Below are 21216 nucleotides of genomic sequence, written 5' to 3'. Positions count from 1 at the left end.
ATATTGGATAAGCTTAGATCAATCAATTCTGGAGAAAGGGTAAGTAAATCACTGTTTTATACAGCGTGGTGGTGGTGGGAACAGTATTAACCTAAATGGGGAGTAGGGTACTTTAGCATTAGGAATACAGGTTTGTGTTCGTTTAATACTAGTCATGGGTTTTTATTAAGAAGAGTAACTTCCAAGACATGATGCTTTCCATTTAATCAAATACAATACCTACTACATATTTTATGCTTAGTGATTTCACATTTTCTTGCATGTTTAGTTAAAAGCTGAAAATTAAGTTTCTACTATATCAGTCGACGTGATATAATGCCGCAAATTGTATCTGTCTGTCATCTACGGTAATTTATTTGACACATTCTGGCTTATGAAAGCGTTGATTCATCCAGTCTTTGGTGTGAGAATCACTTGTTTAATTTCTTCCTTTATCTTTTTAGCGTGGAAAGACCTAACAAGTGGAGATTTCAATATTTACAAGCTTCCTGGTGACCATTTTTATCTAAAGGATCCTGCAAATCAAAAACAGCTTGTGTCACATGTGACAAAATATCTAGAAAATTTTGAAATGACTTATTTGTGATCCTCAGTGTACAGATTTTGAAGAATGGATGGGTGGATTTAGCTCCAGGTGGCTAGTTGTTCACATTTTAATGAAGTGTTTTTTGTGCATATACCTTGTACTTTTCTTCCTGGCAAAATATATTTTTTCTGGATCGGAGAAATGACAATGTTTATATTTGTCCAACTGCCTGCCTCTAAGAGGCACTTCCTCAAAACCTTTCTTCATTTTAAAGTCATCACACCCAGTATATATGCAGGGATTACATTTTCAAAAACTACACTACTAGGCAGGCAGCATTCTGACGTTATCAGCCATTCCTGGTCTCAGAGTGTGATATCAATATGGGCGTAACTTGTGGGAGTGAAGGTTGCTCAAATGAGAATGGGATTGGCTGGATCTAAAACATAAATGCTCCTGCTAAAAGTTCTTTACTATAGGCTTTTTTGGTTTGTGGGTATTTTTAAATACTTAAACCTCAATTTAATGTTGTTGGATACATTTTCCCAAATCATTTAATATATTTACTATTTATTTTTATAAGCTTTTTTTCTGATTTTAGATGAGAGCAATACAAATAAATTGCATTAACAAATGTGTAGTTGCACAACAATGAGAAAGTATGTAACCAAGCCAACACAATTTGCACCAGGCAAGGTGCATAGGCCCGGAGCTATAAAAAAAAAAAAAAAAAAAAAAAAAAAAAAAAAAAGAAAAGCGCCTGTGGAGCGATTTTTTTTTTAAATATAGAAAGCTTATCCACCAATATGAAATAGAAGCCTTAAATCACTTACCAGCATAAAAAGAATTAAAGGAACACTATAGGGTCAGGAACATAAACATGTATTCATGACCTTATAGTGTTAAAACCACCATTTAGGTATCTTGCCGCCTCCCCATCCCACTTACAAGCGCTGCATGGGTCTGCCGACACTGGCCCCACCCCCTTTGGTGACATCAGAATTGCCGATTTTTAGACAATCCAATGCTTTGACAAGGATTGGCTAAAATTGGCAAGGCCAAACACCGTTTTGGCCAATCAGCACCTCCTCATAGAGATGCATTGAATCAATGCAGCTGAGGAAAATTCAGCGTCTCCCTGCAATGCGTGGAGACGCTGAACAGCAGTGCTGCCTACTGTGCAACACTGCCTCAGGAAGCACCTCCAGTGGCCATCTGAGGAGTGGCCACTTGGAGGTGTCCCTAGGGGCAATGTAAACACTGCCTGTTCTCTGAAAAGGTAATGTTTGCCTTTTCAGAGAGAAAAAAAATATCTAAAATAAAAAAGGCAATGTTTATACTCACCAGAACAAGTACATTAAGCTATAGTTGTTCTGGTGACTAGTGTCCCTTTAACAATTGGTTTAAATTAGCGCAAGTGTTTTATTCATTTCATCTTAAGGGAGTCTAGGCCTGACTTCCACAGGAATTCTTGGATACACTATCTTGCTGTTCAATTATAGTTTTAAGCCCAACCTTTGGCTGCCCTGTCTCACAATCTGCTGGGTTTCTTTGTTTCGCAATATTTTAATGCGTTGTGAAAATAATGTGTCAATCCACTTTCTCTTTAAGGAAAATAATCTCATTGGTTCCAGTACCACAATGACAGCTGATGTATAAAGAACCGGAAAGACAGCACTTTGTAAAAGGATTTAATAGATCAGTGCAGGAAACCACTTAAAAACTACAACCATTCAGATCTACGTTAATTGTATAAACCCAGAGCCAGTTAATTGAACAGGAATCCTTTAAATCTGTTCTGCTCCTTCTCGCAGTTTTGAGATCAAGGGTTGAAAATTAAACTCCATATTTTTCAATAAGCTCATTTGCTTTAGAAACGTAGGCACTCATGGCATCCTCTTTAGACAAGCCTGCAAGGAGAAAAAAAAAAAAATATGTACATCTGTGACAAACCCAATCTGGTGTAAATTATGCATTTCTCCTGTATTTACACTATTATTTGTGCTCTATAAACAGAGGGAACACAGGGCTAATTTCCTTTTGATTTGTAGATACTTAATTTGCCGTGGTTTTAGCCTCAATGGAGTCATTGATCATATTATAGACATTTTAGTTCCCCAGGTATTCTTTGCACTGGAAATTAATTTGCTCTTTAACGTTACAGTTTGACTATGTTGGAAGTATTGCAATTTAAGGCACTAACAGGATTCTATGTATACAGGCTCCTACTCCTTTACAGGTCTAACACAAAAACAGCCTCCATCCAAAAAAATATGTAGAATGAAGACAGACACTCCACCTTTTTTGGAATTCCATGCTTCCCACTTGGCTTTGCCTTTTAGGTCTAACATTCCAGGACAGTCTAGATGGAAAGGAGAAGAAAAAAAAAAAGTTATATATAGATAGAGAGATGTTTAGTTTGTGCAAAATATCTAATTTTCAAGAAAAGTAAAATTCTTAGCACTTTATCCTTCCAGTTACTGAATTGCATGTGAATAGTTCTAGGTAAGAATTCCATAAAAACTTATAGCATTTTAATTATTCCCAAGAACTCTCCAACTCGAAGTCCACGTTTGCACTTCCTCATCACCAACACTTACATCATTTATTATGCATTATAGTTAGTGTTTAAAATGAGAACCAGTTCAATTTGTCCTTGTCTTTCCATTAGCCCTGGTAAATTGTGTGGCAAGATGCAGACACGAGAGATCGACCACGTACAATGTTGACTCCCCTTGCCTTGTTCATCCACAGGTTTGGATATCAGGGTCTACACACACACGTAATAAAAACAACCCCTGGAAGTTTAATAGTTGAGGTATTGTATACTGCATGCGGCTATTTTCAGTCATTTCAAGGTGTTTACTTGAGAGGTTCTCATCTCCTGCTCTGTAAATTGAACTTTACATACAGGAGCATCCTGAAGGCTATTAACAGTACAGGAAATAAGAAATTCTAAATTAAACAGACTGTACAATAAAAGGAAGCGTAAACAGATATCTATTTGCAGGAAATGTGTAGGTCACATGCAGAGGACTGATTTAACTCCCAAATGGAAGATAATTGATAGACAGCAGGGTCCATCGATCAAATCCACTCCAATGAGCTAAAAGTTGTTTTGGTGCACGTGTTCTGTGATCGAAATTGTAAAGTTGTAGTTTAGATACTAGTCTAACTTGTCCTCTTCGAACCCAGCCCTCACACCAAAGACATTAGACAGAATTTAATCAGAAAGCTAAATGTGGGATTCTGGAAAAGAGATATACAAGTTAGAGACGCTACATTATCAGAACATAAAGACACGTTTGAACATAAAAGTGAACCAGAAACCTTAGCAAATACAAGACATGTACCAGCATTTAGACCATCTTATGCAACAATATTCATTAAACATATTGAATGTCAAGATAAAGATATAGACAGGTTACTGCACACATGAATATTTTAGGAAAAATAAATAACTGGTTCTTTAATTCTCCAGGCGCAATGGATGGTAGTTTGGGTGCTCTATCCCTCTAGATATTTTGGGTATTGGTGATGAAGACACCCAATTAAATGCATGCAGGGAGATTATGTAATGAAATGTTGGTTAAATGGATACCATCTAGAAATAACCAAGGAGAAGAAGCTCCATGCAATCTGCAGTTGAGACCTTTGGCTGTTGGTGACAAGAGATGGTTTCCCAATAATTTCCATTTACAGCATTTCCCCGAGGGGGACATCACACTCAAATCTGACGCAGGCAGAGTGAGCCTTGCTCCTATGGAAGAAATGGCCACTCATGATAGAAATAAGAAGCCCTTACTACAAAATGCCCCAATTAGTTGCTATAGATGTTCCCAGTGAAATCAGCTGCAACTCAAACCACTTCCGGGTGTGTGATCGCTCTCTGATCTGATGCAAGCATTAGAAAGCCTTGCAATCCACAAGAATTCACTGTAGTCCATCCCCCAAAGGCGCATTATCATGAGTAAGCACTTTTTTTATTGCAGTAACAATTTGTTTTTATTATGTACACAACACACACAGAGATCCTGCAAGTTCAAAGCACATCATAGCCTAGTAATTACAGAAAATCTAAAACGTGTGTATTTTGTTTGGAATTTCCCTAGATCAACCAATGGAAAGAATGAGTAGCCAGATATATGGATAAAGAATAGATCACTATTCTTCCATCACATTTTACATACTTGCTTTTCAACCAGTGAAGGTATGCCTAGAGCTGGTCACCTTCACATCCCTCCCAGAAGACAGCTGGCTGTGTGCCAAATTAAATTAGGCACCGGCTTACCTGGACAGTGGGCGCCTACAAACCAAAAACAGTGTGATGGTGATGGCGAGCGAGTGGTAATCTTCATGATCCTTCAGCACTGCTCCCTCGTACACCCTGCACTGCTCCCGGTTGTGTAAAAAAAAAAGCTTTTTTTTCCCCAAAAAGCCCTCTCCTTCTACATAAATGGCCCCATGGTGTGACATCCATTAACAGTGTCCCACCCTTGCCCTGCGAGTGGGGGCTATGCAAATAAACAGGGCCCCAACCCACCGCACATGGTGGGTGGGTAGAGACCTATTGCCCTCCCCTCGGCCCCCACCCATAAGCGGCAGGTGGGGGCCCTAAATGAAAATTTTAAATCTATTTTAAGAAATTAAATGGTAATGAAGTAAATAGAACATTTTCTCCCAATATTTATTCTACACAGGGCAGTCTTTAATATGGATTGGACCCTGGGCAAGCATTTGCTCGGGCCTCCTGCCCCCACCCCCGGCATGCAGTCACGCCCGCCACTGCAATGTAGTGGCAGAACTAAACTAGAAAGGGTACTGGTGCAATGCTTATTTTGGGCCCTGCTATCGCAAGGGTGGCCATACAGTAGATCCCCACAATGCTTTGACAGCTGGGTATCTATCATTGTCCCATGCTTGCAGGGTTGTATTTAGCAATGAGCAGTGCTTGGGTGTTTGAATGTAAGCATGTTTTGTATGAATGTAGGGGTGTGTTCGTATGTGGTACTGACATTTGAATGCAAGCAAATGCTGTTTTTAAAACAGGTGTGTTTGTATGTAGTGTTTCAATGCAGGATTGGGTTTGAATATTGAGATGTATGCACATATATACTACCACACACTGTGATACACAGAAACAAACAATAACACACACACTGACTACATATAGATACACCCAATGAGAACATACAGATACACAGACACTGACATGTGAATATACAATGCATATAGATACAAACAACGAGAACATACACAGACTATAAACAGACACACACATACAGACATATTGACACACAGACTGACACACACTCATACAAAATTTGATAACCACCCTCCAGTTTCTTACCTTTTCCTGGAGGGTGGCTTCCCTGGGGTCCAGTGGGCTGGCTGGGAGTTAAGCTCTCACTCTCTCCCGGCCTGGCCCCCTCCAGAACAGCTGGTCCTCCTCCCTCCTGCGCAGCTCCTGTTCTGTGGGAGGAAGTGATGCGCAACGGTCACTTCCTCCCAGCTGGCTGCCGAAAAGCAAGGGGCCCGGTCGCGCTGTTAAAGTGCCCCACCGGGCCCCTGCTGACACAGTCCCACTGGGCAGCCCTAAGTGCATGGGCCACTCGATGGGCCCCCAACCAGTGGCGTACACATGACCCATGGGGCCCCGGTGCGAAAATTGATCCGTGGGCCCCCCCCTCGCGCTTACTCTGCGCGGGCCGGGGCAGCAACACATGGCGGCGGGCACCTGGTCGCAGGGGTTGCGACCGCGGTATGTACGCCACTGCATGCAGATGCACACACACTTAAAGGACCACTACAGACACCCAGATCACATCAGCTCAATGAAGTGGTCTGGGTGTCAGGTCCCTCTAGTTTTAACCCTGCAGCTGAAAGCATAGCAGTTTCAGAGAAACTGTTATGTTTCACTGAGGGTTAATCCAGCCTCTAGTGGCTGTCTCACTGACAGCCGCTAGAGGCGCTTCCGCCATTTTAAGACACTGAACGTCCATAGGAAAGCATTGAGTAATGCTTTCCTATGGGCGGTTTGAATGCGTGCGCGGCTCTTGCCGTGCATGCGCATTCGGAGCTGAGAGGCGGAGGGATCCCCAGCGCCATGGGAGTCCGGCGCTGGAGAAAGGTAAGTGCTGAAGACACACACTCTCACGAACAAATGCATACACACTAGCTAACAGACACACACATTTACTGACAAAGACACACTCAGCGGCAGACATAAATACACACTCACTTACAAAACATACACTCTCACTGACAAACACACACTCACTAACAGACATCAGACTCACTAACACACACACACTCAGTAACAGACACACACAGTAACACACTCACTGACACTCACTAGCAGACACACACTCTAACACAAACACCAACACTCACACTAACACACACACACACACACACACTAACGCTCACACACACTAACACTCACTCACTCACACACACACACACACTAACACTCACACACACACTAACACACACACACTAACACTCACACTCACACACACTAACACTCACACACACACACACACACTTACACTTACACATGTTTTTTTTTTAATTTAATCCCCCCAGCCTCCTTACCTTTTGGAGTGCTGAGGGGATTCCCTGGGGTCCAGTGGTGCTGCTGGGCTCCTGGGGGGGCCGGTCACCCGGCAGGCTGGCTGGTCCTGCGGGCGCGCGAGGGAGCACTCTCCCCTGAGTGCTTCCTCTTCAGCTCCCTCGCGCGCCGCGTACTGATACCGGCGCCGGAAGATGACATCATCTTCCGGCTCCGGTATCAGTGCGGTGCGCGAGGGAGCTGAAGAGGAAGCACTCAGGGGAGAGTGCTCCCTCGCGCACCCGCCGGCCGCCGGGTGTAAGCAGGGCCAGCCTCGGGGGGCCCGGAGGTGGCCGGCTCCTGGGCCCCCCAGGAGAAGAGGCTGGCCCAGAGCGTACATACCGGGTCGCAGGGGCGGCCGGGCCCCCTGGTGGGCCGGGCCCGGTCGCAGCCGCGACCCCTGCGACCCCGGTATGTACGCCACTGCCCCCAACAATTTATTTTGGGATCTGCGACCCCAAAAGACATTGTTGCGGGCAAACTGAGCAGCTGCCTTTGGCCCCCCCAGCAGTGACAGTGCCCAGGGCGGCTGATTCTACATGGTTTAAATCATTACAGAAGAATTACCTATATTTATATCTCCTACAGTTGATTGCTTGTAAAGACTGTAGAGTTCCTTCAATTCATCATCGGATGGTTTGGTTTTCAATTTCTTTATGTCTTCTGCAGCTTTGTCAAAATCTGCCTATAGATTTAAAAAAAAAAATTAAAATTTAATTGCAGAGATAGCCAACAACTTATACAATCCATATGTTTAGCAATGATACATTACATCAAATAATTTTATCAAAAAAAAAAAAAATTTTTTAAAAAGTCTTCATGTTTGGCAAACTGACTTTGTCAAAAGACAAATTGTTTTCCAGTATAATAGTTTGAGAGCTAAACATTCAACGGCCAGAGCCATTCGCATATGCAAGCCAGGCATTTAATGCGCCCGGGCTCCACAGTGTCCAGGGGATGAAGACTCATTATTAGAACCAAGGGGACATTCACCATTCGCACACAGGAATTCACTTATTTTAAAATAATGTAAAATTAAAGGGACACTATATAGTCACCAAAACAACTTTAGCTAATTGAAGCAGTTTTGGTGTATAGATCATTTCCCTGCAGGGTCACTGCTCAATCCTCTGCCATTTAGGAGTTAAATCCCTTTGTTTATGCACCCTAGTCACACCTCCCTGCATGTGACTTGCACAGCCTTCCATAAACACTTCCTGTAAAGAGTCAGCCAATGTTTATACTTAATTTAAAATGTACTATCCCTTGCACTGTTAATTGCTTGCTAGACCCCACAGAAGCCTCCTGTGTATGAATAAAGTTCACTTTAGAGAGCAGGCAATAAGAACCTTTAAAGTAAGTTACATCTAATTAAAAATTGAAACCTTTACCACCCTTTTTTTGGTGTGAGTCACAGCCAGGGGAGGTGTGGCTAGGGCTGCATGGACAGAAACAAAAAGGGATTTAACTCCTAAATTGCAGAGAATTTAGAAGTGAGACTGCAGGATGATCTATACACTAAAACAGCTTCATTAAGCTAAAGTTGTTTTGGTGACTATATTGTCCCTTTAATAATAAAAAAAAATACACAACAAAATTATATATATATATATATATATATATATATATATATATAATATTAGGAAATTAAGCACTTAACAGTTTGACTGTTGAGGACATGCAGAACTTTAATTAGCAATGCCCAAATGTAAAGTAATTGTCGCAGATTTATAGCCTGCCTTGTGATAGGAGGACTCAGTCGATTGAAAGTGCTGAAGTCTGCAGGTTTAGTCTGGTTTGCTAGAACATTAGAGACCAGTGTGTTGCATTTAGAACCAGACAATGAAACCTAATGGACTGCAAGCTGGGCATCCCAAGCAGCTATTTTGACTCTTGTGTAACAGTGGGTAGAGCAAAGATCACTTGCATGTACTCTACTGATTATGAGCATTCATACCAACATTCTCAGCCAGTTTAATAGAATTGTAATAATGGGCTGAGGAAGAGATCACACTGGAGCCCAGCCTCCTGATGTCCCCTGCATCTCATGAAATAAGTGATTTGCCCAGTTGGCAAACCTCCAGCAAAATGAATTAACCAGAGTGCATTCACACTCTACCCTTGCTTCCAAATAAACATCCCCTTCCTTCCCAAGTGACTTTAGCACCTTTTTATTCCCTAGGTGGCACAGAAATATTCCTTGCTGCACTTTTTTCGTCTTTTTTTTTTTATATAAATTCAGGAGTTTAAACAATTGTACAGTTTAAAATGTAAGTGGTTATTATATCCGAGTTGATCAGTCTCATCTGCACATCACAAAATTAGATGGACTTTGCTTATTGGCTGTTTAGGATATCCCAACTAGTCAACTGCTGATCACGAGTCCAGGTGTATGGGATTACAAATGACCTTCAAAAAAGGTGTTGCGTGTAAAAACCTGGGATAGTGGAAATGCTATCGGCTAACCTTTCTATGAAGTCTCACATTACTTTTTTTTGTTGTGTTCTAACAAAAACTACAACCAACACACAAAAGTGAAAATACTTCATTTATTTAAACCTTAATGCAAAGAAGTGCCTTTAGATAGCCATTACCATGTCCTTCCTCACCTATAAAGTTTTAAAGTGGTAATAGATTAGGGAGCGAAGTCTTGTGTCCAGCAAGATTCACAACTCATGCAAGCCCCAGTAAACGAAAGACAGTAGGGTGAGGCTTTAAAATGAATTTATTTTTTCACTCAAAGAACATTCATCTGACATGATGCCAAACTGAGCGTACAGACCTTTTACCAAGTGATCAATTAAAAATGGATTTTAGTGTAAGTGCAGAATCTCTAGAACAGGGCTGCCCAATAGGTAGATCCCCATTTGTTGGGGAACTACAACTACCATGATGCTTTGCATGCCTTCAGAATAAGGCATCATGGGAGTTGTAGCTCTACGACATCTGGGGATCTATTGGGCACCTGTGTTCTAGATGTTCTACCTGTGCGAGCAAAAACCATCAATTCATTATAAAGGGGGGGGGGAGAGAAAGGAAAAAACGATTCAGCATTGCCAAATTCTTCTATACCCCCTTCTCATTACACAGCACAGAATGCACCATCACTATACAGAAGATAGTATATGGAAAACGAGGAAGCGAAGTAACTCACTAAACCCACCCTTTCAGTTTGGGATGAATGCATTTGAGAATCTCCCAGGTTGATTTTGACAAGCTCACGAATTTGTAACAAACCTATTCCCTCCTCCCCTCCCCCCCCCCCCCCCCCCCCCCCCTTTGGGACAGCTCTATTGAAATATTCTTCCAGAGACTGAATGCACATATTCAGGCCCCACAACTGTCCCGCCTTTGGCAGGACAGTCCTAATTTTCTGGACTTGTCCTGCTGTCCCAACTTGGGCATCAACTTTGTATTTTTGGATGAGTTGTTGAAGGGATTGAATACAAAAAAAAATGTTTTATATACATACAATAAAAACGTTCCAAGAGTGCAGGCCATGTGTTTACAGCAGCTCGGTATGCATGAGATGGACCAGTGGGAATAAATTATTCATGCCGGCTGGGTAAGGGGTTTGGTACAGTAGATTCCATGCAATCCCTACCATGGAAACAATGTACTCCTTGAACTGCTCGGGGATTGCTCAGCATTTCCCCAGGCAACACACTAAAGAAACAAGCGAAGCTTTATATTGGGATAATGCATCATGATCAAGAGTCTAAAATCTAAATTCATTAGCAAATTAGACAACTTCTAAAACCAGATTCTTCTAGAAGAAAAAATAAAAATAAATAAATAAAAAAGTTACAGAAACCATAATAAAGTTTAAAGGAATTTTAAAAGCATTGCAAGTCATTCATTGTAGATTGCAGCTCATATACAGACCAGTCGTTAGAGTTTATTCATTGTGCAACAAATGGCAAAAAACAGACAATCTGTGACTAGCCAAGGAGGACCCACCCTTCCCCAAGTCAGCAGTTTTTGCCCAAATTTCACAATTAAATGACCACTATAGTGGCAGGAAAAAAAATAAAAATAAAACACAAACTGGGCATCCCAAACAAACTGGGCATCCCCCCCCCCCCTCATCCCACCAGGCTCTAGAGAGAGGAAGGGGTTAAATGGTTACCTTTCCCCAGCGCCGGAGACTCTCCTCCTCCCGACGTCATCGGCTGATTGCGCATGCGCGGCAAGAGCCGCACGCGCAGTCAGTCCATAGGAAAGCATTTCTCAATTTTTTTGGACGCTGGCATTGTCTCGCTGAAAATCACAGTGAGAAGCGCCTCTAGCAGTCGTCAATGAGAGCCACTAGAGGCTGGATTAACCCCATTGTAAACATAGTTTCTCTGAAACTGCTATGTTTACAGCTGCAGGGTTAACCCTAGATGGTCCTGGCTCCAAGACCACTTCATTGAGCTGAAGTGGTCTGGGTGCCTATAGTGGTCCTTTAAGTTTTCTATTCACTATATTTTGCTATTTAGTCAATATAATTCCATGGCTTTAAAGCCAATATTACTTTTTTTGGTGGTCTCTTTAGATCTCCTCAAACTGCACTCATTATATAAATAGCCATACTTACATACTAAGTTACTATAGCCAATATAGATTTTAATAGTTTACTATGGGACAAAATTGTGTTTCAATAAGTTAACTTGACGTTCTGCAAGTCTACAACAAAGTTATTTGTAGTGAATGAACAGGTTAAAGTGCCTCTATCACCTACTTTTACAGTTCATTCTCTGTTAAATATCGAAGAAGCGGAGACGCGGACTGTTTTGATGTAGAAAATATAAAACATTGAGACTATGGGTAAGTGAATTAAACTCAATTGCAGTGATCCAACCCCATAAGTAAGTGAATGGTAGCCTTTGGCATTCCACATGTTCAGTACTACATACAATGCTCAGAGAACCTCAATACTCAGAGAGAGCGTAGAACCTTTCAGTAAATTTCAGAAAGCTTGACTGAGATGTTAATCTATATCCAGTGGTGTATTCTGGTTTTGTGCTGCCCAAGGCATGAAAATAAATAAATAAACAAACACTCCGGAATCACGCTATTTGCCTGACAGACACTGATGCATACACAGTCATTGCCACACACTGTTTAACCAACACACATATCCACCGACAGACACGCATTCACATACACTCAGTGTCAGACACTCCCCCCCCCCCCCACAATTGTGGTTTTGTTTTTTGTAAATTTTAATCCACCCAGCCTCCATACCTTTGCTGGAGTGGATTCTCCATTTCCCTGGGGTCCAGCAGGGATCCTTTAACTGCTGGAGGGACAGACGTGCGGTCAATTTAAGCGGTGAGGGAGCTCTGATCTCCCTGCTCCCTCATCTCTCAGTGATGCCCGGGCCAATGTCATATTCCGGCATTACTGCGGTGCGCAAGGAAGCTGAGCAGCAAGAGCTCAGGGGACAGTGCTCCCTCATCAGGTAATGCCAGCCTCTGGGGGGCCTGAGTTGGCCGGCTCCTTGGCCTCTCAAGACAAGAGTCTGGCAAGGTATTTGCCAGAGTGTTTGGGGGGCAGCTTTGCCACCCCCCTGAAAGTGCCGCCTAAGGCAAATGCCTTGTCAGCCTTGCGCTAGATACACTGCTGTCTTTATCTGTCGTAGGATACATATCCATTGTATTAAAGGGTTACTCAAGGCACCATGCCCACTTCAGTGATTTACTATGAAACACTACACATACAGATATTAACTCTTCTGCTGCCGGAAGTGGAGTTACAACGTTACAGGAGTGTCAGCAAGCCTAAAACTAGTTCCTAGCTGAATAATATAAATTCTGTGCATATTACCAGGTGCCCAGCAAGAGGGCAAACCATTGCAAGAGTTTAGGCCCATCACTGGTAAGTGGTGTCAGGGTAAGCCTTACATCATAACCACTATAGCGGGTGGCAGTGGTTATAGTGCTTTGAATAACTAAGGTTATAGAAGCATATTCTACTCAATAATGATGAGTAGGAACTGGGGGTGGGTGAAGATGCCTCATAAAGTCAGGTGCAGCTTTAAGATAATATGGTTCACGGTTTAGAAAAAAAAAAAAAAAAAATTATAATGTTCATCTATTAATATAGATTCCCTTTTATACAGTATATAATTTTGCCTGTGGTAGACTTCATGGTCAATGTATACTCCCTAAATGGGGCTGGGATTGTTATGAAAATCTGTCCACTCCAGATTTTATTTGGTTCCTACGACATGTCAATTAAGTAACCTTTGTATTGGAAAATGTTATTCCTGATAAGATTGGAAGATCATTTACAAAAATATAAGATTAATAACTGATAACTCGAGCACAGTCTAATTTGCTGTATATCAACCTTATAGCAGTGATGCTTTTTCTGAAGCTATATACAGTTAAGTCAACATTGAACAGGAAAACACTAACGATGCTACATTGGTAAGAGTGCAGTGTCTTTAAACCTACTTGGTTGAACAAGACACCACTAATGTAAGAAGTGGGGGTGACAATGCCGTTTTAGGTTGAAGTAGCAGTTTATGGTAGTATTTGGAGGACTTTGGGTTTGGAAGAGGGGTGTTGCCTGGCTGAGAATCACAGGAGTTATAGTCTGCAGCTCCTTGAAAGTAGGTAACCATGCCCCTTATTTCCCTTAAAAGCCCAGTGATCGGCAGGACACCACGCTGTGCCAGTCATTTCCTCATTGATATGCATTGAATCGATGCATTTCTATGGGGAACATTCAGGGTCTCCATATAGAGAGTGGAGACACTGAATATAGGTGCTGCACTGACACAGGAAGTACCTCTAGTGACTGCAACAAGAGGTGTAACTAGGCACCATTGTAAACACCATTTTCTCTGAGAAGGCAGTGTTTACAGTGCCAACACTGCAAGGACAGGCTGTAGACACCAGAATCACTACATTAAACTGTAGCTGTTCTGGTGACTATAGTGTTCCTTTAAATTTGAAATTCACACTTTAGTTAATAACTCTGCATCTTCTCTGAAACACAAGCAAAAGGGAAAAAAAATATGCAATGTTATACTGTAAACTACGTAGACCATTTATGCATGGTAATTTTTAGTTTTAAATTAAAACCCAGGATATTCACCCAGTGACAATGGCACAACGGTTTCAATATATTGAATGGTTTAAAAATGCATTCCTTAAAACCCAGATGACATGTTTTACCCCCATATAGCCTAAGTTGAATAATGCAAGATCATGGTAGCTACTTCTTGCAGCAAAAATACTCAGTGGTTAACCTAAAATATTAATCACAGACCTGGCATGTCAAACAGCAGTCTCTGCAAACTGAGCTCCCATCCCCCTCCCCATCAATTCCCTATCCTTAACACTGCACATCAAGCAATATACGGTCTTCGAGGATGCTGATTGAGGACTACTCAATACCCCATTGGCAGATTGTTTTATAAATAAAATAGTCCAGATCAATTCAAGTAGATGCATTCCATGACTTTAGAATATAATTACATTTATTATTTACAGATATTCAAAAGATAAAATCTCCTCCAAAATGTTTAGAGTTGTGTTATGAAAAATGAATGCATCTTAGTGTTAAAACGCAGCATACCCCAAATTAATACAATAATTAGCTGAAATTGGTAACTGTGCCCATATTTATATCCTGCAGCAAAATGATTGACTGGGAAACAGTCAGACTAAATCTGAGACAGAACAATGAAACACTGTGCAATGAGATGGAATAAAACAAGTAACGGATCTATACATGATATAAGGCTGGTTTTACAAAGAGAAACATTTCCTCCAGGAGACATTTACTACTACTTCAATACTTAACCCTTTGACAACAATGGAGCTAGCTACCCCATGCACAATCAATCCAAGTGTAAAAGGAGGACCCAGGGGGTGGGGTGGGTGCTCACAGTGCCCTACGCATGGCTGGCAGGTTATAGGGGGGCTGGGCTGTACCTGGGGAGACATGGCTCGCAGGTTATAGGGGGGCTGGGCTGTACCTGGGGAGACATGGCTGGCAGGTTATAGGGGGGGCTGGGCTGTACCTGGGGAGACATGGCTGGCAGGTTATAGGGGGGGAGGCTGTACCTGGGGAGACATGGCTGGCAGGTTATAGGGGGGGAGGCTGTACCTGGGGAGACATGGCTGGCAGGTTATAGGGGGGAGGTGGGGGCTGTACCTGGGGAGACATGGCTGGTGCTGGAGTCAGGAGGTTCAGATAGCAGATCAGGATATGAAGGGATCTCACTTTAAGCTTGTGCCGAGCCGCCCACTATTTATATGGGTCAGTATTACACCAGGGCTGGGCGCTGCTGATTGGCTTACAGTCTCTCGTGTATTGACATCATCTATTGTATCTCTGATAATAGAGAGGGGCTGCTACTTGTAACCATTTCATTTCTGGAGTGTAAATAGGCTTCCCTTTCTAATCCATCCTTAGACATCGACTGGAAATATTACAAATTGCCTTCTTGACCCCCTTCCAGCCCTCCCTTAAAGCCAGCCACCTGCTAACCGATGAGTACCACCACATTGTTTATTGCCCTTCCCCCGACACACTCTGGCAGTACACCAAGTCCCATTGCCAGGCAGTGCGTATACCGCTGGCAGCCCGGTACCTGGTTATATGCCCAAGAAGGAGCTGCAGTGTTAATTCAGTTAACTTCTACCCATCTTTATACAGAGACAAGTACCTCATTATCCTGCTGGGAATCCAATGTACACTAATACATACAATACAACCAAAGGTGTGCTATAATATTAAAAATGATATGTATATCCAAAATTCATGACATCAACCAATAGTGAAAGAAAAACACACAATATCGTAAAGTGCACAATTAAAAGTGCATGGTGTATCAAAGTGCACAATGAAAAGTGCATGGTGTATCAAAGTGCACAATTAAAAGCGCACGGTGTATCAAAGTGCACAATTATGACCAAAGAGCAATTTGATTGTATTTAGCCACTTCACTATAAGCTTGGTTAAGAGCTTTAAGATTTAAGGTTAAGATCTTTTTTTCTCTTTAATATTGTTTGATGTTTTAAAATATAATAATCTGTAATATTATTGTAATGTGTGTTGGATATCTAAAGTTTTACATATTTCCCTTTTTTTCAATGCAAGGTTTAGTTAGCATTTGCATATGTGGAAGAAGTGTGTGCTGTATGGTGGTGGAGAGGAGCCTTGACAGCTTGAGCACACTTACCTGCTCCTGGTATGTGAGTGCATATAGTACCACTTATATATTGTACTATCTATAATAATATCACACTATATGTTGTTTTTATGTTTTCTCTCTATGTACACATCAGTGGAAGTCTAAAGTAGTATGTAAGTGAGATAGGTTTGTATATTAAGATTGCATGAAGTTGCATTTTTTTATAGCACACAAATTTACTGTTTTTGCACTTCATTTTGCAATTGCACTTTGGTCATAATTGTGCACTTTGATACACCATGCACTTTTAATTCTGTTTTTTTTTCTTTCACTATTGGTTGATGTCAATTAATTTTGGATATACATATCGTTTTTAATATTGCAGCGCACCTTTGTTTGGTTGTAAGGTATGGGGTATGCAGGGGCGGACTGACCGGTCGGGCACTTCGGACATGGTCCGAGGGCCCGGCCGGGAGGGGGGCCCGCCATCAGGGGGTCCGGCCGCCCCTTTAAATGCTGCAGACGCCTGAGCGCTCTCTTAAGAGCCTCAGGCGGCTGCAGCTTCTCACCTGTAGCGTGACCGAGCTGCACTCCGGTCCGCGGTGCCCGGCCGGAGTGATAGGAAGGTGCACAAACACTGTGCACCTTCCTGTCAGTCCGGCCGGGTACAGGAAACAGAAACCCCTTTCTGTTTCCTGTACCCGTCCGGACTGACAGGAAGGTGCACACTCAGTGTGCACCTTCCTATCACTCCGGCAGGGCACCGCAAACCGGAGTGCAGCTCGGTCACGCTACAGGTGTGGGGGGGGGGGAGAGAGAGGGAGGGGGTAAGAAGAGAGAGGGGGGGAGTAAGAAGAGAGGGGGAGTAAGAAGGGGTAAGAAGAGGGGGAGGGGGGAGTAAGAAGAAGGGGGAGGGAAGAGTAAGAAGAGGGGGAGGGGGTAAGAAGAGGGGGGAGGGGGGTAAGAAGAGGGGAGGGGGGAAGAAGAGGGGGGAAGGGGGGAAGAAGAGGGGGGTGGGAGTAAGAAGGGGGTAAGAAGAGGGGGAGGGGGTAAGAAGAGGGGGGAGTAAAAAGAGGGAGGAGTAAGAAGAGGTGGGAGTAAGAAGAGGGGGAGGGGGGTAAGAAGAGGGGTAGGGGGGAGTAAGAGGAGGGCAATTGCCCCCTCCCCTGTCCGCAGGCACCGTGCGGGCAGCCGGCAGGGGAGGGAGGAAGAGAGGACCCGGGAGCTCAGCCTGCAGCTCCTCTGGGTCCTTCTTGCACGAGCACAGATCGTTGCCGCGGTTATCACGGCAACGTTACGGCTCTGGCGAAAGTAATTTCTAGCCCTGGAGCTACGGGCTAGAGTTCACTCTCAACATTGTGACCACCAGGGATTCCTGGTGGTTGCAGTGGTGAGAGTGAACTCTAGCCCCATAAACACACTACCCCCACACACCATACACATTCACACACTGCCCCCACACACACCATACACATTTACACACATTGCCTCACACACACACACATACACTGCCCACCCATACACACACAGCCCCCCATACTAACATTGCCACACACATACACAGCCCCCTCATACACACATTGCCCCACACACCCTACACATTCACACACTACACCCCCTCACACACACTGAACCTTTAACACACACTGCACCCCTTACACATTGCACCACTGCTCCTATACCCTACAACAGCCTCATATCCCAGCAGACCCCAGGTAAGTTGTCAAACTGTTCTTAAACGGTTTGACTACTTACTCTGGGAGGGGGGCCCGGCCCTCCTGGCACCATAACGACTACACAGAGCAGTAGTGGTTATTGTGCATGGATTATTTCTTTAAATAATCTCCAAGTGCCCCAGTAGCCAGCAAGCCCACAGGCCACCAGTTAGGCTTACAGCCAGCAAGCCCACAGCCTGCCAACCGCAGCCAGCAAGCCACAGCCTGCCAGCCAGCAAGCCACAGCCAGCAAGCCAACAGCCTGCTAGCCGCAGCCAGCAAGCCCACAGCCTGCCGGCAGTAGCCAGCAAGCCCACAGCCTGCCAGCCGCAGCCAGTAAGCCCACAGCCTTCCAGCAAGCCCACAGACTGCCAGCCAACAACAGTAATTAAGGTAAGAGGAGCCAACTTGGCCTAGGTATCAGCGAGCTATGTTGTGTTGCTATATTGTGAATAGGAACCAGAGTGTTGGAGAGACCACTCTCCAGGCCCCATTAGACTCCATTGTAGAAATTCTTTCTAACACACTCTCTAAAGGACACTGAGATAGCCTCTGCTAGAATACTCCCCCCTCCATGGCCCATTAGCCCTCAATTGTAGTCTCTACTGGGGCCTGGAGGCGACTGTTTCCAGCAGGGACACTGAGATGGCCTATGTTAGAAAGACCCCCTTCCAAGCCTATTAGACTCCATTGTAGTCTCTAATAGGGCCTGGAGTGGATTCTTTCTAACACACTCTCTAAAGGACACTGAGATAGTCTCTGCTAGAAAGACCCCCCTCCATGGCCCATTAGCCCTCAATTGTAGTCTCTACTGGGGCCTTGAAGGGATTATTGCACTTTTGTTCCTTGTGTCTAAAGATTGTGTAGGGTGTGGCTGGAGGCGGTGCATGGAGGCGGGACATGGGTGGCGCTTGCTGCGAAGTATGGGTGGGGCCTGTAAGGGGGCCCTTGATTTATTTTGCCCGGGAGCCCTGAGGGTTCTCAGTCCGCCCCTGGGGGTATGTAACTTTCAATAACTCTGCAGCTTATTCACCTAGAGATGGGTATCAGGTGGTGAGATTTGAGATCAAGTCCCCAGCACCTTCTGTCTGTTTAATATGCAGCCACACACCTAGATGGAACAGGAGAAAGTCTGTGCTCCCTTGTCCACAGGTCTCCCATTCCCTTACCTCTAGACCCCAGAGATAGCATACTGCTGTCCCACCCCCATACTTGACAACAGTCCTAGCACCAAGCAGCATCTCTTCATAGAAATGCATTATCCTATCCTATCCCATCGCATATTATTGGATCCTTAGTCATAAATTCCACCTGCCTTCCATGCTTCAGGAAGTCAAGCCTCTTCCAGGGTCAAAGCACCAATCTGTTCTATAAGTTCTTGATATGCTATAGATATGAGTTGCACTGGTGTGACACTGTGCCCTGGCAGGCCCTGAAACGCACACGTGTGAAGGAAACTGATACTGCTGTCCCACCCCCATACTTGACAACAGTCCTAGATCTGGTGCAAGTCTGGCACGATTTTGAGTCCACCATCTCAAGTTTATCCACAGAAACAGAACACCAAATAAAAAATAATATGGAACACTGAGAACTGAGGGACAGAGGTATTTGGGCTCACAATACGGATTGTCCATCCTAAACAGGGATAGTTGGTAGGTATGTAAAAATGTTAAATACGTTGTGGTGCGACCAAACTCCCCACTGATTTATGCAAATGTTAATTATAACCTGCATATTTCAACTAGGACCTTGTGAATAAAGTCGACCACGGGCATAGTAATTCTGAGAAATCACATTACTCGATCTCCCAGAATTCCCAGCTCAACATGCAAATAAGCACAGGCAGGTAGTTTACATTCACTCTATGATATGGACAGAAACATTTCTGCACTATGTTGTATTAAAAATGCACTCTAACTTTAGGAACATACACATGTAATTCTATAGTTAGTGTTTCCATCTGTTTTAGATGTTCAGGCCTCCTTGCCACACTGGTTTCCATCCATGGCTCGCTTTATCATTACTGATCACCACCACAGATTGCACAATGAAGCAATGGGGGCGACTACTCTGCATACATAGCAATCAGGGCATTGCACCAAGCAGCATCTCTTCATAGAAATGCATTATCCTATCCTATCCTATCCTATCACATATTATTGGATCCTTAGTCATAAATTCCACCTGCCTCCCATGCTTCAGGAAGTCAAGCCTCTTCCAGGGTCAAAGCACCAATCTGTTCTATAAGTTCTTGATATGCTATAGATATGAGTTGCACTGGTGTGACACTGTGCCCTGGCAGGCCCTGAAACGCACACGTGTGAAGGAAACTGACTGCTATTATATTATAGTCAAAAAAGTTTTTTTTTTTTAAATGCAAGCTATTGTGACACCAGATTTGAGTGGTGGCACTGGGCAAGTGGGCACAGTATACGCTGTGAGTCTGACACACACGCTGGCAGGCAGGCAACTGCAATTAGATTACACAGAAAAAAAAAAAGCAGACTGATGTTCTAGCCCTAAAAAGGGCTTTTTGGGGTGCTGTCCTTACAGCAGAGATCAGATGAGTCCTTCAGGACTGTAATGGACACTGAATACACTAGCCTAGCTATCGATTTCCCTATTAAATCAGCAGCAGCTACACTGTCCCTCCTCTCACTAAGAATGCAGCTTCCGGGGGGCGGGGCCTAGCTGTCATGGAGGAAAGACGCACTTCGTGTGAGCTCCCTCAATATCTCACTTTAAGCAGCTATCAACAAGCGAATTTCACCCCAGAAGGGGATGACCCAGCAATGTTGCTCCTACCTGACCGACCCGACATGCTTAATAGCGGTCAGCTACTTCCCGGCAGGAGCTCCGGTACCCCCCCCCCCCTCGGACCGGTGGGGGTTATCCCGGTCCACCCCTGAGAGGCTGTCTGGAGCTAATGGACGCACAGAGCACATCCGCCCAGGCTGACATACTCATCTGCGACTCTCCCAATATAGCGGCAGCCGCGTGTCCTCCTGGTACCGGCAAAGCATGGCAGGATATTGAGTCTAATCTAGACAGACTCCTTAATCAATTTTCGAAGCAAATAACTAGCAGGAAGCCCCAACAAGCTCCACCACAGCCCCAACAAGCTCCACCACAGCTAAGCGAAGCAGTCCCCATTAAAATCCACCAACGCAAAAGGCGTTGAAAACGGGACCGGTGGCACAAACAGAAATGCAGAGCCTGCCCC

The 21216-nt window shown here is 43.9% G+C and overlaps 2 protein-coding genes across 4 annotated transcripts in view; one reads left to right on the top strand and one right to left on the bottom strand.

Annotated features, from left to right (window-relative positions):
- OLAH (oleoyl-ACP hydrolase) overlaps positions 1-854 on the top strand; it is a 53161-nt gene extending 52307 nt beyond the window's left edge. Inside the window, exon 7 of the mRNA XM_063450766.1 lies at positions 444-854. Coding sequence (XP_063306836.1) covers positions 444-586 — 143 coding nt within the window. The 3' untranslated portion in view covers positions 587-854. The remainder of the gene's footprint in view (positions 1-443) is intronic.
- Positions 855-2204: 1350 nt separating this feature from the next.
- Positions 2205-15402, bottom strand: ACBD7 (acyl-CoA binding domain containing 7). Of its 3 annotated transcripts, none has more exons than XM_063450764.1 (4): positions 15294-15402; positions 7707-7824; positions 2826-2888; positions 2205-2436 (listed from the first exon to the last, which is right to left on the bottom strand). In XM_063450764.1, exons 1-4 carry the CDS (start codon positions 15303-15305, stop codon positions 2363-2365), a joined length of 267 nt encoding a protein of 88 aa, XP_063306834.1. In that variant the 5' UTR covers positions 15306-15402; the 3' UTR covers positions 2205-2362. The 3 variants fall into 3 exon arrangements, with proteins under 3 accessions (XP_063306834.1, XP_063306833.1, XP_063306835.1); XM_063450763.1 differs by lacking the exon at positions 15294-15402 and adding an exon at positions 15115-15179; XM_063450765.1 differs by lacking the exon at positions 15294-15402 and adding an exon at positions 15071-15082.
- Positions 15403-21216: the final 5814 nt, after the last annotated feature.

Source organism: Pelobates fuscus, chromosome 4, assembly GCF_036172605.1.
Source record: "Pelobates fuscus isolate aPelFus1 chromosome 4, aPelFus1.pri, whole genome shotgun sequence".
Classification (NCBI taxonomy): Eukaryota; Metazoa; Chordata; class Amphibia; order Anura; family Pelobatidae; genus Pelobates; species Pelobates fuscus.
Note: the sequence above shows the minus strand (reverse complement) of the source record. Positions and strands in the feature narration are given on the sequence as shown.